The sequence below is a fragment of the Lissotriton vulgaris genome, chromosome 12 (genome assembly GCF_964263255.1).
Source record: "Lissotriton vulgaris chromosome 12, aLisVul1.2, whole genome shotgun sequence".
Lineage (NCBI taxonomy): Eukaryota > Metazoa > Chordata > Amphibia > Caudata > Salamandridae > Lissotriton > Lissotriton vulgaris.
This window is the reverse complement of record NC_141700.1, coordinates 482,963,059-482,978,324: the sequence shown is the minus strand read 5'-3', so window position 1 is coordinate 482,978,324 and position 15,266 is coordinate 482,963,059. Positions and strand designations below refer to the sequence as shown.

General features: G+C 46.1%; 1 protein-coding gene across 2 annotated transcripts in view; it reads left to right on the top strand.

Moving 5' to 3' along the window:
* The window catches only part of ZNRF1 (zinc and ring finger 1), a 258,904-nt gene that overhangs the window by 196,668 nt on the left and 46,970 nt on the right, over nt 1-15,266 (top strand). For both annotated transcript variants that reach the window (XM_086945223.1, XM_086945222.1), the window contains exon 2: nt 10,320-10,415. In XM_086945223.1, the coding sequence (XP_086801349.1) occupies nt 10,320-10,415 (96 nt within the window). The remainder of the gene's footprint in view (nt 1-10,319; nt 10,416-15,266) is intronic.

Here is a 15,266-nt window from a genome sequence, read left to right as displayed (position 1 = left end):
CTCCCTGTCAACATCAGGTGCTCCCCACCCTCCACACCTTCAGGAAGAACCTCAAGACCTGGCTCTTTGACTGAATCCAGAGCTGCCTCCCCCCCCCCAAAAGTTGTAAAATAACGTTTTTGTTAGACACCCCCCCCCCCCCCCCCCCAACCAGCGTTAAACATGCCATTGTGTCAGGATTGCATGCCTGCAGTATCTAAAGTGGACAGAGGGTGGCTCCAGAATGTTATTAATGTGATGTTATGAAGCTGAAAATCACTGAGACCGATCACTGACGAGATAATGCGCTTGAATAGCAGCTTATGTGTAAAAACATGGGCCCAGGGACATGCGCTGTGTGGAAAGCCATTAAGCATGGCTACAGTCTACAGACACCTAAAGCTCTTTGTATGTAGCTAGACAAAAACAAGCGTTAGCAAAGTCAATAGGTCTTGCCTTTTGCTTTCGCCAGTGTTTTGTTTTCAATGCAGTTTAGCATAAGCAAAATAAAAAATTACATTATTTTGCTGTTGTTGAGCAGCATCTGCTAACAACGCCCGCCCCCTCCCCTCCCACCCCCATCAGCACCATCGTGTATACAGGCGCGTGTGTCATCACCCATGCGGGTCACGATGCTGCAGCCATGTTTTTCTGTTTGATTTATTGCTAATCTTGGACCACCCTAATGAGAACAGTGAAGCCTACACATGCATTATGGCTGCCGGACCCTTAAAAAAAACTGGAAAAATAAATTTGTGATAGCGCTGCCGAAGAGGTATGGGTGCTTAAAAAACCCAGGCCGTGGAGGAGGGATGCAGAAAGCAATGGAAATGTTGGGGGTGGGGTGCTGGATAGAATCAGTACATAGGGGACAGAGCAAGAAGACATACGCTCCCACGAAGTACATAAAGAATATGTTTCACACTGGTGCTGCATGCTATTAGCGTGGTCCATGCTAGTTTCTATACTGAGGCGAAGGCACTGCTGAAAGCATCCGAAAATGATGCACCGAAAGAAGTCGGAATAGAGTGAGACTGAAAGGCTCGTCGTGGCTGAGCCGAGGTGTTAGTGCTAGTGTCACAGACAGGTCGCTGAAGGTTCTGAAGCGATGGAAGTCAAAGGCTGAAGGAGGCAACTCAGCGGGATGACACCTTATGCAGTCAGTACCTGCACCGAGTCATCGCACGTGCAGACGATTCGGATTCCATGCCTCCCCACCACCGTCCCCGATGATCCGCTGCTAAAGCCGCGTGCGGTGCAACACAGTGCAAACCTTCATAGATTCTCATGGAATGTGTGATCTGTGCAAACGATTGGAACCAAAGTGCAAGGCTCAGAATGTAGTCTAGCCATGGCAGGACATGACATTGCCCGGTTTAAAGAACAAAGAGCACGTGACTGTATGTGCTAAATGCTTGCCAGCCGGGCTATGCACAGAACATGAGCGCCTAGGGTGCAAGGGCTTTCAAAGCTCCAGGGTAATTCGCAGTTTGCCATTTGCGCACTCTTCTTAACTTTGCAATAATGCAGCCTGCCTTTCTTACAGCAGTTTGAGGCGCCACAATGTGGCCGTTGCATATAATGGCCTCAGGGCAGCGTTGGCCAGAGCCCAGATAATGCGGATCTGATTGTGACATATTTTCTTAATTCTAAATCATATGATGGTGCTATAAGTATTTTGTACTGGCAATGCAACTGAAAAATCACAGAATTAAGCTAAGGAAGTGTTGCATTGCATTAAGTATCTACATAAAATGTCTCACTCCATTCTTATGATTAGAACCTCCAGTGCCAGTGGTCACTTGCCTGCTACCATCCCTTCAGAGGTACAAGCGATTTACTCCATAAAAGTGCATTCCGGTCCCCAGTGTCCAACATAAGGGTTTTTGTCCAATAGTCATCAGCCATACTTCTCCCAAAGGCCGGAAGTGGATTGTCAACAGGACTACAGCATTTTTGTTAATACCCAAAATGCTACAGCTGTTGGTGTTCTCCAGTTTGTATTCTTTTTTCCTGGATGCTCCTTTCGGAAGCACACTCTTCTCAACTATGTCTGCATGCAGTACACACGAAGGTTGACAAGCAAGGATGCGAATAAGAAGCAAGCAAATAAGAGTGACAAGGAAAGCCACCCAATGGTAAGCAATGGGCGGGTTCCCAGCTCGTCTATGTTTGGGTAAAGTCGACAATGTCTCGCAACAGATAGGGCGTGCGCTATTGAGTATGCTTGACGTAAAAAGGGAGAGTTTAAAAATAAGACGTATTTCCTTAATTTGTACTTTACAGTGACTTGTAGGATTATCATTATATTCCACATTACCCTGATTTTTGTAGGAGCAGTTACACTGACAATATGAAAAGGAAAGAAATGGCTGAAGTTTGTTTCACAATGCAGTGCAGAGCTTGACTTTATCTTGCATGATTAGTGTTTTCAGAGGTAAAGGAAATGTCCGCATGACCTACGCTTTTAATTTGAAAAAAAGTCTCCTGCCTGCTGCCAGCTGTATTAGGAAGGCTATTCATATGGGTGGGGCTAAGGGGACAACCCAGGTTCTGCATAAAATGGTTTGAAATTTATTTCATGTGAGGTTTGAAATCTAGAGGGTGACATTTTAAATAGGGTGGATGAGAGGGAATATAAGCATGCAAAACGAAACACGGTCAGTTGTTTGAACATGGAACGGTAAATTGTCTAATAATGCAGTGTGGCATGGTGATCCCGTGTCTGGCTGGCGGCCAAGTCTCTTTGACTTGCCAGTAGAGATATTCCAGCCCAAGACACACCGACGGTCATTTGAGTACTGAGTAGGCCTCTTCATTACCAATCGTCCTACACTGGACGCACCACCAATGCCCTTTATCATGGCACGATGTTCATAGTGAATCTTTTGGCCCTGAAGAAGCCCATGTTTGGACGAAACGTGTTGGCTGTCTACACTGATGCAATTTGAGCACACTCAAAATAAAAAATTCAGGACTGCAATTAATGACTTTTTGTTTGTCTACCTATATACCTTATTTCGTTTTGCATGCTTGCATTGCCTCTCATCCACTCTATTTGCAAGTTTCTATATGTGGTCAAGTGGCAGCTGACCATTTGAGGTGGACAATATCTACACTTTACGTGACTAAGCCTAGGTAGTGCAGTTCTCTATAACCCGTCTGGCACTCTCTTTTTTGCATCCAGGGTGACATTTTAGTCCAATTACATTCTCTGTGGTGACTGACTTTGGTAAATTCAACATACATATGTGGTAATGAAGTAGCAAATGATGTAGCAAAGTTGACTTAATTATTTGGCAAGAAGATGCACATTATGTTGCAAAGAAAGGCAAATTATACAGCATATTAAGCAAATGACAGCTAATTATGATGTTTTGACATTATAACGCACAGCTTTACAAAAGGGACTCAATGCAAAAATTATACATGTTTTTGTGCAGCCCAGTTGATGGCCTGTTTAATGAGAGCCCTTGCGTGGACACGCCACTGGTGTGCCAGGGGCAAGACCATTTGTGCCCTTCTGCGACCGACCAGCATTCGCCTCTATGCCGGGTTTGTTCTAGCTCTGATATCCTGTCTCAGGTAGATGAGGGATGAGCTACTGGCGCTCAATCCGTCCTACAATGGATGTCAAAAGCCTCTGGCAGAGGATGTTAGTGGATTATCTTTTTGTGGATCATGTAAACCTGTGCTACCCTTTATTTCCTCCTACCGTGATTCATGTTAATCTCAATCGGTTCCCACCCAGCAACACTTCGTTCATTCATTCATTCAGCATGTTGTTCATTAATGCGCTGAATGTTTATAAGCCGGCCTAGTAAATATGCGCTCCCTACTCAAGTGCACCCTATCTATTGCGCAGGTGCTCTTGGACTCCAATATGGACACCCTATTTGTTTTTTATAAACTTTGTTTTAGTAATTTTCACAAGGAACACAACCAAAAAAGCAGTAAAATGTACAGAAAATAAGAGAGCTCCCACAACTACCTCACAAGATGTCATAGTGAATAGTATCGTACACAGCAAAGACACACCAAAAAATATTGCAGCATGGGGAACATTATATTACTAATTCCAAGTCATCGAGCTAGGTTCATATCATTAAAAAAAATGGTGTCAAACTTGGCTGTCATATCATCTGTACAACAACATACACATTACGGAGAAGTCATAACCCACTGTCCGAACTATCATCCGAACTGGAGGCCCCCTCATCATTGAATTTGTCCATTAGGAGCCCCCACTTAACAATCTCATCTGCAACCCAGTCATCAGTACGGGAAAGGCACATGCATGCAGGGCCGGACTGGGAACCACAACCAGCCCTGGCAAAGTGCCCGGGCCCCTCCCTCCCTGGGGGGGGGGGGGGGGGGGGGGTTGTGGGTGCCGCCGAGCGCTTTGCCCGGGGCCAGTTTGCAGGCGATTTTGCAATGCATGCTATGCTGCAAAAACGGCCCTGTAACAAAAACGGCCCCTACCTGTGTGGCACACCGGGGGATTTCCCGGTGCCCGCTGTGGCCAGTCCGGCCCTGGGCACATGTGACTCTTCAACTCTACTCCCCATTCGAGCAGGTTCCTCAACCATAAATACATCAGTGGTATTCTGGGTCCCAGCCACCCAATGGCTACTCGCCTTTTAGCCAGCTGAAGCACAAGTTGGGTGAGTCTGTAGGGAATTATACGCCGTGGTCTTGCCACCGCTCCCAAGAGGCATACCAGTGGGGTCAGAGGGACTGCTATACCTGTGGCCCCCTCAGTTCTAGGGACCACTTTTTTCCAATACCCCTGTACCCCATAACAGTCCCAGGTCAGATGCATAAAGGTGGCATCCAGCTCACCACATTGCACAAATGTTGCCGTCCAAAAGGGATCCATCCTATTCAACTGAATAGGGGTCACATAGGTGCTGTGTAGAAAGTTCAAATGTAGCAACTTAAATCTATAATTACAAGACACTGTACGCACCAGTTCACATGCGTGCGCCCAGTCTGCATCCACTATGGGCTCCTCCAGCTTTCGTTCCCACGCCAAATGCCACACATAAGGGTTACTCAGCACATCCCTCCGGAGCGCCTTATAGAATATCACGTATCTCCCTGCCTCCCCGTTTGATGAATCCACCAAGCATCCAAGAAGGTTGTGGCGCACCTGGAAAACTCGTCCACACATCACTCGCGGTGCGCTCCAGCTTGACATAGTGTAGGAAGTGACCTGGTCCCACACCAAAAGTCTCTTGCCCATCCTGAAAAGATAGGAGAACCTCACTTCGATATAGATCCCTTGCCACCTGCCAACCTGCCACCCTCCATTGTTCCATGGACATATCCTCCTCAATCGACCGGAATAGTGCAAGATCCCAGCGTCTTAGCCCCCTATCAAAAGAAGCCCTACGAAGTACCTTCCCAACTACTGCCTCCCAAAGTGCAGCCTTATGCCTCACCAGGTATGGAACCTGGTAATCCGACCCACCCCCACGCAGCAGCAGGCGCGCCAAAGTGTTGGCCCCCTTCATGTCCTTGAATAACTGCTTCTCCCAGTTGTTGGGGTCTGTCAGCCACTGCACAGCATGCTGCAGATGCACTGCATAGTAATAAAATTGCATATCCGGGAGAGCTAGACCTCCATCCTTCGTGCCTCGTTTTAAAACATATAGCTACCCTGCTGTACCCCCTGGCCCAGACCAACGAAATCATAAACTATTACATTTGGGCACCCTATTTTCAACAGAAACTTGACTGCATTCAGAGTCGGGCCAAGCTATTTGCTAAGCTACCCCTTTGGGAATTGTCATATACAGAAGAGATCGGTTAGGTAATAAATGGGGGGCAGATAGCGGTTATTGTCTGAAAGGACCTTTCAGCTCACTGATCTTCGAGGGGCTGAAGGTGTGGGTGTCTGCACCTCACTGGCCCCTCAATGCACTTTTTCAGGTGTTTTGGTGTTCCACCCTCGGGAGCCGACTTCATAATTTTTAGAGTCTTGGGATGAGGCGAGGTGTACAGTGGACCTTAAGTACTTCAATCTCACCGTGCTTGCCGATTTCAATCTATATGTGGATGTGGCCACCGACAGTTCAGAGCAGGCTTTGGTGGGATCCTGTTTCCCTCTTAATTTATTTAAATATGACAAGCATGCTACTCATCAAAGCTGCTATACGCTTGACCTAATTTCCTCTAACCTTCCCCGGATTCTTGACCCTTGCTTGCCCCTTTTATTGTCAATTTTTTTCCCTCGGGCGCAGGGCCCAGGCAAATTTGTTAGGCCAAACGAGGCGAAGCTTTGGAGCAAGGTTAATGAGGCCAAGATGTTTTCTTGTTTAAAGACCTCTCACCCGACCTTCTCAAGGGTTTTGAATGATGATGGTGCGGTATTTAATAATTGGTTGCAGGAGGCAGGCTCTCTGATTGTCCTCACCAATAAGGTCCCATCTAAAGAAAGAGGTCTGTGCTCACTGGTTCTCGCCGCAATCTTCTATCAATAAACAGTGCAAACATCTAGAATGGCAGGGGTGTTGTGACTATAGCCCTGCCTGGAAAGATCACTATAAACAGGCTTTAAATTACTATCACATAGCCCTAAAAAATGCTAAACACTCCTTTTATACTGACCACATCAAAGCAGCTAAGAACGCCTCTAAGGACATTTTTAAATTTGTAACATTTTATTTGAACCCAGCATCATGTAGCTCTCCCATCCATGCCTCAGACAATCTGTGCGAGCAATTATCCTCTTTTTTTTGAGGATAAGATCTTAAGGATCTATGATGGGCTCGACCACACTATCGAGTTTTTGGAAGTCGCAGATCCTGGTGTAAAGCCTACTGTGACTTGCTCTCTGAATCAAGTGGGGCCCATCTCCTTGACCGAAACACAGTCAGCCCGATCCCATTGCTTATCTGCCTCCCTCCTGGATTCACTCCTTCCAGTCTTACTCTGACTTTTCGCCACTTCTATTGTTCCAGTTTTAGCCCAGCTTTTGAACCGCTATCTGAACTACGCATCTTTCCCAGCATGCTGGAAAAGCGCTAAAGCGATTTCCCTTTTTAAAAGGCCCTTGCTGATCCAGCTGTTTTGTCCAACTATCGGCCTATTGCCTTGATATCTGCGGCTTCTAAATTATTAGAGAAAGTTGCTAACGTCCAGCTGTCTAAATACTTGGGGAGCAGTAAGCTAGTATGGCTTCCACTCTCCTTCAAGTGACTGAAATCTGCGCTCGATGAGGGGGGAAGTGTTGCTTTAATATTGTTTGATCTATCTGTGGATTTTTACTCTGTGTCCCCTTCAGTGCTGTTGCAAAGGTTGGCGGTAATACGTGTAGGGTGGCTTGGCGTACTGGTGGTTCAAATCCAGCCTTGAAGGCAGAGTGTACGAGATTTGTCTGGCCCCCATTTGTCTTCCCGGAAGAGACTTGCTTCTGGAGTGCCGCAGGGCTCTTCTTTGAGACGAATTCTGTTTAAATTTTATATGGCTTCTCTAGCCACTCTGATTGATCCTCATGGTTGGCAACTGTACCCTGAGCCGATGATGCTCAACTGCTTCTTACTTTTGATCACTCTGCCTTGGATAAAATCTTGTCTTTTGTCGCCTGCCTGAAGGATGCCCTGCACTGCATGCGTAAGAGCTATCTTCATTGCAATACAGAAAATAGTAAGAATCCTCTGTTTGGCAAGGCTGGGGCCCATTGGACTAACTCTAGTTAGCCGAGGGATATGCCTCTTCTCCCATTCCTGCAGCGGTAGTTAAGAATTGGGGAGTAAAACCAGACGATATGCTATGAATACCCAGATTGGGTCAGTAGCATGGACTTGTTTTGGTCTGCTTTGATCAATTAGGACATTTCTGGATTCTCAACAGTAGATGTCTGTAGAACAGTAGTCAATGCATTGATAACCGCTTGGCTGGATTACTCTTACTGCCTCTATATTGGGATTCCAGAATACAAGATTAGGAAACTCCAGATAGTACAAAATGCAGTGGCACGTCTTAATCTACGTTTATCGAGAAGTGATTCTCTGTCCACCTGAGGGAGCTGCTTTGGCTCTCCATTAGGAAGAGAATTTTGTACAAAACTCCGACCATTATCCACGACCCTGGTTCTTGATCATGAGATCCCTCCACTTCAATCTTACTGGAACTTTTGGCTCTGCCATAGAACCTTGTGTTAAGACTCAAGTTCCTTCTGGTCAGATCTGGAGGGCGGTCTTCTTCTGTACCGCTGAGTAAATCTTGGAGCAGACCGCCACTATCTCACTGCCCTATCCTTGATGAGGCCTAGTTCAGGAAAGAGTTAAACACCTATCTCTTGTCGTTGAGCTGATTAACAATGGGGATTGGGCCTTTGGGGACACTCCATGTAGCCGCTGTGCACTTTATAAATTCTCATTTATTCGTTCATTAATAAAAAGAATAACAATAATGATAAAAACGATAATATTTTGTTTTATAAAACATGTGTAATGCTCTTTAACGAGATGTAAGTCCTTTAAATAACAAAAGGTACTGTTATCTAATATAGTGGTACTCCGTTTGCTAACCTACGATAGGTGGAAGGCTGATCTACCTTATAAAATGTTGTGTATTTAATGCTCCACTGCAATAAATATTTTTATTTAAAACGCTAAACTCTTCTTTGGGATAGGTTTGCACTAAAGTAAATGGATGCACACCGGTGAGCATGGGATGACAACGGAAGCAGAGGTGTTTTGATGAAAAATATTTTTTGTTGAATGAACATTTTAATTTTAAGGTTTATTTTGTTGCCTAAAAGCAGATAAGTTTTTGTCAGGACTAATTGTCCCTCCAAATGTGTAAGTTCTGGCTAATCTAGTGAGGAAACATTCTTCACGCCTCTTCTGTAGCCGAGACTGAGGACACTTAAGCAAGTTAGGGACGCATTGGCCTCTTCCTTTGGGAGTGGTCCTGCTGTTAGCTCAAGAATTGTCTGGTAGTCTGTTAAGTACTCTGATACATTGTTCAAGGACTACATCAGTCCCTAAGGAAATCTGGCAGCCTGCTCTGCTCAAGGACTCTGACATGGTGATCAGCTCAGTTACAGTTGGGCAGTCAGCGGAGCTTGGACTTTAGGAAGCACAGTTAGTCCAATGGCAAACTGGCAGATGTTCTGGTAGCCTGGGCAGGGACCTTCTGGCAGCCTGGGCGGGAACCTTCTGGCAGCCTGGGCGGGAACCTTCTGGCAGTCTGGGTGGGGACCTTCTGGCAGCAGCCTGCCAGGGGACCTTCTGGCAGCCTGCCAGGGGACCTTCTGGTAGCCTGCAGAGGGACCTTCTGTCAACCTGGGCGGGACCTACTGGTAAACTGGGCGGGGACCTTCTGGCAGCCTGGGAGGGACCTTTTGGCAGCCCGGGGGTGGGACCTTTTGGCAGCCCGGGGGTGGGACCTTTTGGCAGCCCGGGGGTGGGACCTTTTGGCAGCCCGGGGGTGGGACCTTTTGGCAGCCCGGGGGTGGGACCTTTTGGCAGCCCGTGCGGGGACCTTTTGGCAGCCAGAGCGGGGACCTTTTGGCAGCCCGAGCGGGGACCTTTTGGCAGCCCGAGCGGGGACCTTCTGGCAGCCAGGGCGGGGACCTTCTGGCAGCCCGGACGGGGACCTTCTGGCAGCCTGCACGGGGACCTTCTGGCAGCCTAGGGGGGGAACGTTCTGGCAGCCTGCGCGGAGACCTTCTGGCAGCCTGGGCGGAGACCTTCTGGCAGCCTGGGCGGCTAGCAATCATGTCATAGACTTTAACCTGCCGTTAGGCTATCTGCCTGCTTAGGGATAGTTAGGATGCTCGCTCACAGACTATTTGGCAGTTGTGGCAGGCACTGGTTGGCAGTCTGTGAAACGAACAGTGTGCCCAATTCATGAGGTGCATGGAGGAATGTTATCAGTGGGCAGTGGCATTTTTCTTAAAATGAATCCTGGGTAACAACCTCCGCAGTTAGTTGTATTTGTATTTTAGCGTTAAATAACATAAGTTATTGCTTGCTTTGATTGCGTCTAGTGAGTTGTATAACCTTGTCTTACTTCTCGGGATCTTGGTATGTCTAAGGATATGTAATATTGCGATGTGTGAGTACGGTCTTGTCACATATGATCTGCAGCAACATGGCATGATCTTCACAGTGTTTCAAAGGGGGTCATTTGGTTGGGTGCAGTCAGCTCTATGCTATTGAATCATGCAGACTTACTGTCTTGGGCAGGTCTAAAGGTAAATTCCAACTTGCAACAATTGGATGCCTCTGAAAGGCAGCATGCCCACCTCTGCTCGAGGCCTCTGTTTGTGTAGACCTGTACATGTCAACATGTGGACTAAGTCTGAATCTCCTCTTTTCTTGCAGGCTTCCGGTGCCCTATTTGTTCCAAATCTGTGGCTTCCGATGAAATGGAAATGCACTTTATCATGTGCCTGAGCAAACCTCGCCTCTCCTACAACGGTAAGCAGGCTCACCTTCTCATTTCTACTCAGAGTGGGACGGGCAGCCCACCTGACCCGCTAGCACGGCCTCCAGAGATGGCGTCAGGTCAGGTGTGGGGGTGGAGGGTTCAGGGTACATTGGAATCAAGAACTAGTGGACAACAAACATTCATAAGACAGTGATGAGAGAGGCGCACACAAACCCATCGATCTTGTTCGGAAGCCCCCCAGTCTGATGTGATCTCACGCGTACACTTATTTATTGGAAAGCATGTTCTAAAACAGCGACTTCATTGGCGAAGCTTCTTTCATTAGAACTCCATGTACAGTGCTCACCCTTCATATACAACAATCCAGCCACCTGCTTTCGTTCCGCAGTCAGAAACTCCTCAAGGTTAAACATATTAGTTTGATTATTCCTCAAACCCTACCCACGGCGCAGAATGGAGGCTGTATTGGAGGTCTCCAGCCAGCCTGCACAGTATGGCGCCGGATAATGCCCCATTAACCGGGCACAGTGCGCGTTCAGCTCTCCGGACTGCCTTGAGCCCCCAAGTCGATGACGCTTGTTTTGTTGAAGGCCCTTTTGGGCGCCTTGCGAGTGGTGGTGGTGGTGGTGCAAATCTGGTTGAAGACTGAGCCTCTTCCTCCAGGACTGTCTTGTCTGCAAAGATAGTGTGGGGATAATGTGAATATTTGTATGTACTTATTTTGAATTCAATTTCTATTTGAATATTTACTTTTCTTATAGTTTATGTGACCGTACGGGGAGAGTTTGTAAAAAAATTCAAGAATAAATTGTGGTACAATTCAAATGCTGCGTGTTAATTGGGTAATTGTAACATATTGCTTATTCTTCAAAATACATAGGAGTGATGATCTGTAACTGTTACTTGGCTCCTTAGCCCCTCCGGCTTCGCTTCACCCTCAAAACATTCATTACTGTCAAGGTTGATTATTTACCAGACTTGTTCCTCGCCCAGTGTAAGATTCATCTCTTTGAGTGGTCCTCCTCTGGTGGCCAGGGTCTGTAATCTGTTTCAAGAGAAAATCTCGAACACTATGCTTAAAATCTTAGAAGCGTTTCTTGCAGCCATCCACAATTCTTGGGTGTGTAGAGAGTACATCTACTTTTTCCAGTAATTTGCTTCCAGATATCCAGTCTGGTATTTGCACTGGTTTTGTGCAACAAATATCTGACCAGCCAGGCTTCTTCGTCTACCACCACCGCTGCTGCCATAACCTGCAGTCCAGACTCCCTGAATTTGTATTTTCTAAAACGCTCAGGAGCCTTGCTATTGATTTAGAAACTAGATAGGGATGGTTGGCTAATTACGAGCCCAGATTAAAGTGGATTGACAATCCACAAAATGGCTGCCAAAAGCTCTGTTTTGCAGATGTAGCCCGAAAACGGAGCAAATGTAGCAAGCTGCTCTTCCAAAGTGCACGGCAAGCAATGAGAATGATCGCCAATGCTCTTCCAGTCGTTTTGGCACTCTTAAAATTACATATTTCCTGGTTGGTGATGTAATTTCCTACCTACGTAGTGTTTCCATGCTCTTTTTCTGACCCTTTTTACGAGCTGAAACAATCTGATGTGGAACAATTCACCCCTGTAAAATTGGGTGTGATAAATTCTCACTGAGACCTGGAAATACTTGTAATTTAGTGATTTCTCTGGTTCGGTGGATAATTTTCACAGCCAGTGACTTTAAAAACGGAATGATTTTACCACACCAATTTATCGCCCAACTCCTAATCAAGGGCCCTAGTAGGAGGATTCACCACTTGTGCCAAAACATCCTTCAGTTCACCTCAGAAGACTTTGTAAAAGAAGGAGGCCTTCTTCTATTCTGACCAACCACAATTACCAAGTAATTTAAGTGGTGATATAACTAATAGATCTTGATGATCCTCTTTAATTATTTAAAAAAGAGTGCGTGTTTTGCTGTCAAACAACTTCCACACCTGATCACAGCAGGCATGGGAATTCTAAAGCAAAGAACACTTTTTTGTTGCTCCAGTTGGCTGCATTCTAACTTTACTACACAAAACAAATGCCACCTTAGCTTGATCATCAGGAAAAGTTATACATTCATGCAAAAATTGTAACAGACTGTGGTTTGGGACTAATGCAAACTTATTTGGATCACCAGAGAACCTTTCTGGAGGTGGTAACGGTATGATTGGAATCGCCACCAAACAGAGATGTGAAGAAAACTCTCTATCCTTTAAAGGAGGATGTAACACCCGTGAATCAACGTTCTTGGAGTCAGTGGGCAAAGGCAATTGACTAGCTGCTTCCTACTCTGGCTTTAACCCCTCCCATGCCCATGACGAGCTCAGCTCGTCATAAGCCACGGTGCTCTGGTGCTCATGACGTCATGGCCCGTGGAACGCTCGTACGCTGGGATAATTTCCCTGCTGTGCTGAGCGTTCCATTAAACGGGCGTGGTCGTGACGAGTTCAGCTCGCCATGAGCACCGGAGCACCGTGGCTCATGATGAGCTGAGCTCGTCATGAGCATGGGGGCGCTGTGCGCGCCCCCCGCTCCCCAGCACAGCAGGGGAATAGCCCCAGCAGCCAAGGGGTTAATATACCATCTGTCGCTTCTTTCACTGCAGATACTCCTGAATATAGGGCCTTATTCTCTGACTTTTTGTTATAACCTTCACAATCGGAGTTAGAATAGTGCCAGAATCCATCATTCAGGTTGGATAATACTGTGGGATAGACAATTTGTCGGCCCTCACTAGCCTTGTACTGTACATACAACAGGAGCGGTGCACTCTTCACTCGCCGACCACCTCTGTCAGTGACCACATGTGCAAGAAAATGTAGGCCAGCACTCAACTAGGTGAAATGGTATAAAAGGTAAAAGCAAAACTTGACTCCACCACTCTTAGTCAACAAATCTACTGGGCACAGAGGTCTGCACGATCTAGTGGGTTGTCTAAAGCTAATAAGAAATATCTTATTAACCGGAAAGAACCGATTTTCAATAAATTGTAAAAGTGAATGGAAATACCTTGGTGATATCTCTGTGTACCCAGCTCTAAATACTTTGATGTTGAAATTGTTATTCCGGAACCTAAGGATGCAAGGAAAGAGTATCTTGAATATCAATGCTTCTCTCCGTGAATAGGATGCTACCTCAAGCTTCGTCATCATGCACTCTCTGTGACAGATGCGTTATTGCATCTACTCGACTTATGTCCCACTTTAAGTCTTTAGCAAACATTAAATTAGTGTCCTGTCCTTTCTAACTTGGCAATTCATATGAACTTTATTGTAAATCTGAATACCTTCTCCATAACCAAAAATAAATAGCATACACAGCAGCGTACTGACATAAGAATCCTTCCTGTTCCACCACAGGATAACCTTAAGTGACAAAACTACGGTATACCTAAAAGGTCAAGTGGAATGTTCAAATAGTTCAAAATTTGTTTTCACATCAACAATCAGCTTTTAGAATACTTCTCTGTATTTTCGATGTCTTTCAAACAGCACCAAGGGTAGCAACAGTTCTTGGCAAAGGGAATCTAGATCTGTGTAGCAAGGTCCTGCCAGCAGCAATATATCGCAGTTTGGAGGAAAGTTCTATCCAGAAATCCAAGATTGCTAATGCGTCTTCAAACTACGTGGAAGTTCATGGCCTGCTGGGGGTGGTGTTGAAACAGGGTGTTCTCCAGGCATGCAAGTGTATCTCCAGGCAGTGCCGACGCTCTACAAGTGTCACTAGCCTTTCTTTCCCTGAAATGGACTGAGCGAAAGTGGGTTTGGACCATCACTCACCCATGGTCATCACGTCTTAAGCTGCAAGTCATACCTCGAGCCATGCTGCCAGACACCACCTTCCACAGGTTTGCAGCACGTAACTTGCTAACTGCTCACCCCCAACCTGCTCAGCATCGACTGGCTAGTCAGGCAGCGTGACTGACAAAGTTGTGAGACAAGGGAAGCTGGACACTAGGCCTGGGCGGTAAATTCTGATCCGCTCGCGGAATTTGGGTAATTTCACGTTCTGCGGAGAACGCGGAATTGCGGAAAATTCTGCGGCTTCGCAGAATTTTTTGCTTATTTGCGCTTTCAAAATGCGTGTTCGCAAGATATTCCCCCCGAGCATGAAAACAGTGTTTGCAAACAGGAAAAAAGCAACGCGAACAGGCGGAACGAGCAATTCCACATGCTCACAGAACTCTGCGTGCTCGCAAAGATTTTTCACCGCTTCGCGGGGCTTTGCGTAGGGCGAATATGCAAATTCCACCCTCCCCTAATGGACATGAGGGAGCGCATTCACAAGCACATATTCTGGAACCTGCTAACTACTAATGCACCTTTCTCCTTCTTCCTTCCATCCAAGTCAAAGCATCCAGATTTCATTTTTGAAAAGAGTTCCCCTGATACATGTGCGCCTTAATTCTACTAACCCAGCACAAAAAACTATGTTGTTTGTTAACTACTCTTTTTAGTTCTAATTTACGTTCGTCTCTGCAAGGGTCTTTTTACATTGATTTTGAGCTGTTCTCTGCAAAGCGAACTGACACTGTTTTGTTTAGAGCCATGCTTTGTAAAAACTCCTAAATAAATCAAATAAAAATTATAGCGCAATAGACCATTTAACAAAGCTAAATAGTGAGAGTTGCAGAGCATTACAAGACATATCTAGGGTAGTTGAGTGAAAGAACAAGCTAAAGAATAGTATATCAGTGGATGGCGAAATAGTATGAGGTAAAACCTTGAGATACAGTGATGGCGGAAGTTACGGACCGAGCAAAGAATGCCGCATTAAAGAGGGGGCAGGAGCAAGGTTAGACAGAGGAAGAGAAGGAAGAATACAGTCGTGGCGGCATGCTTGACAATGCAT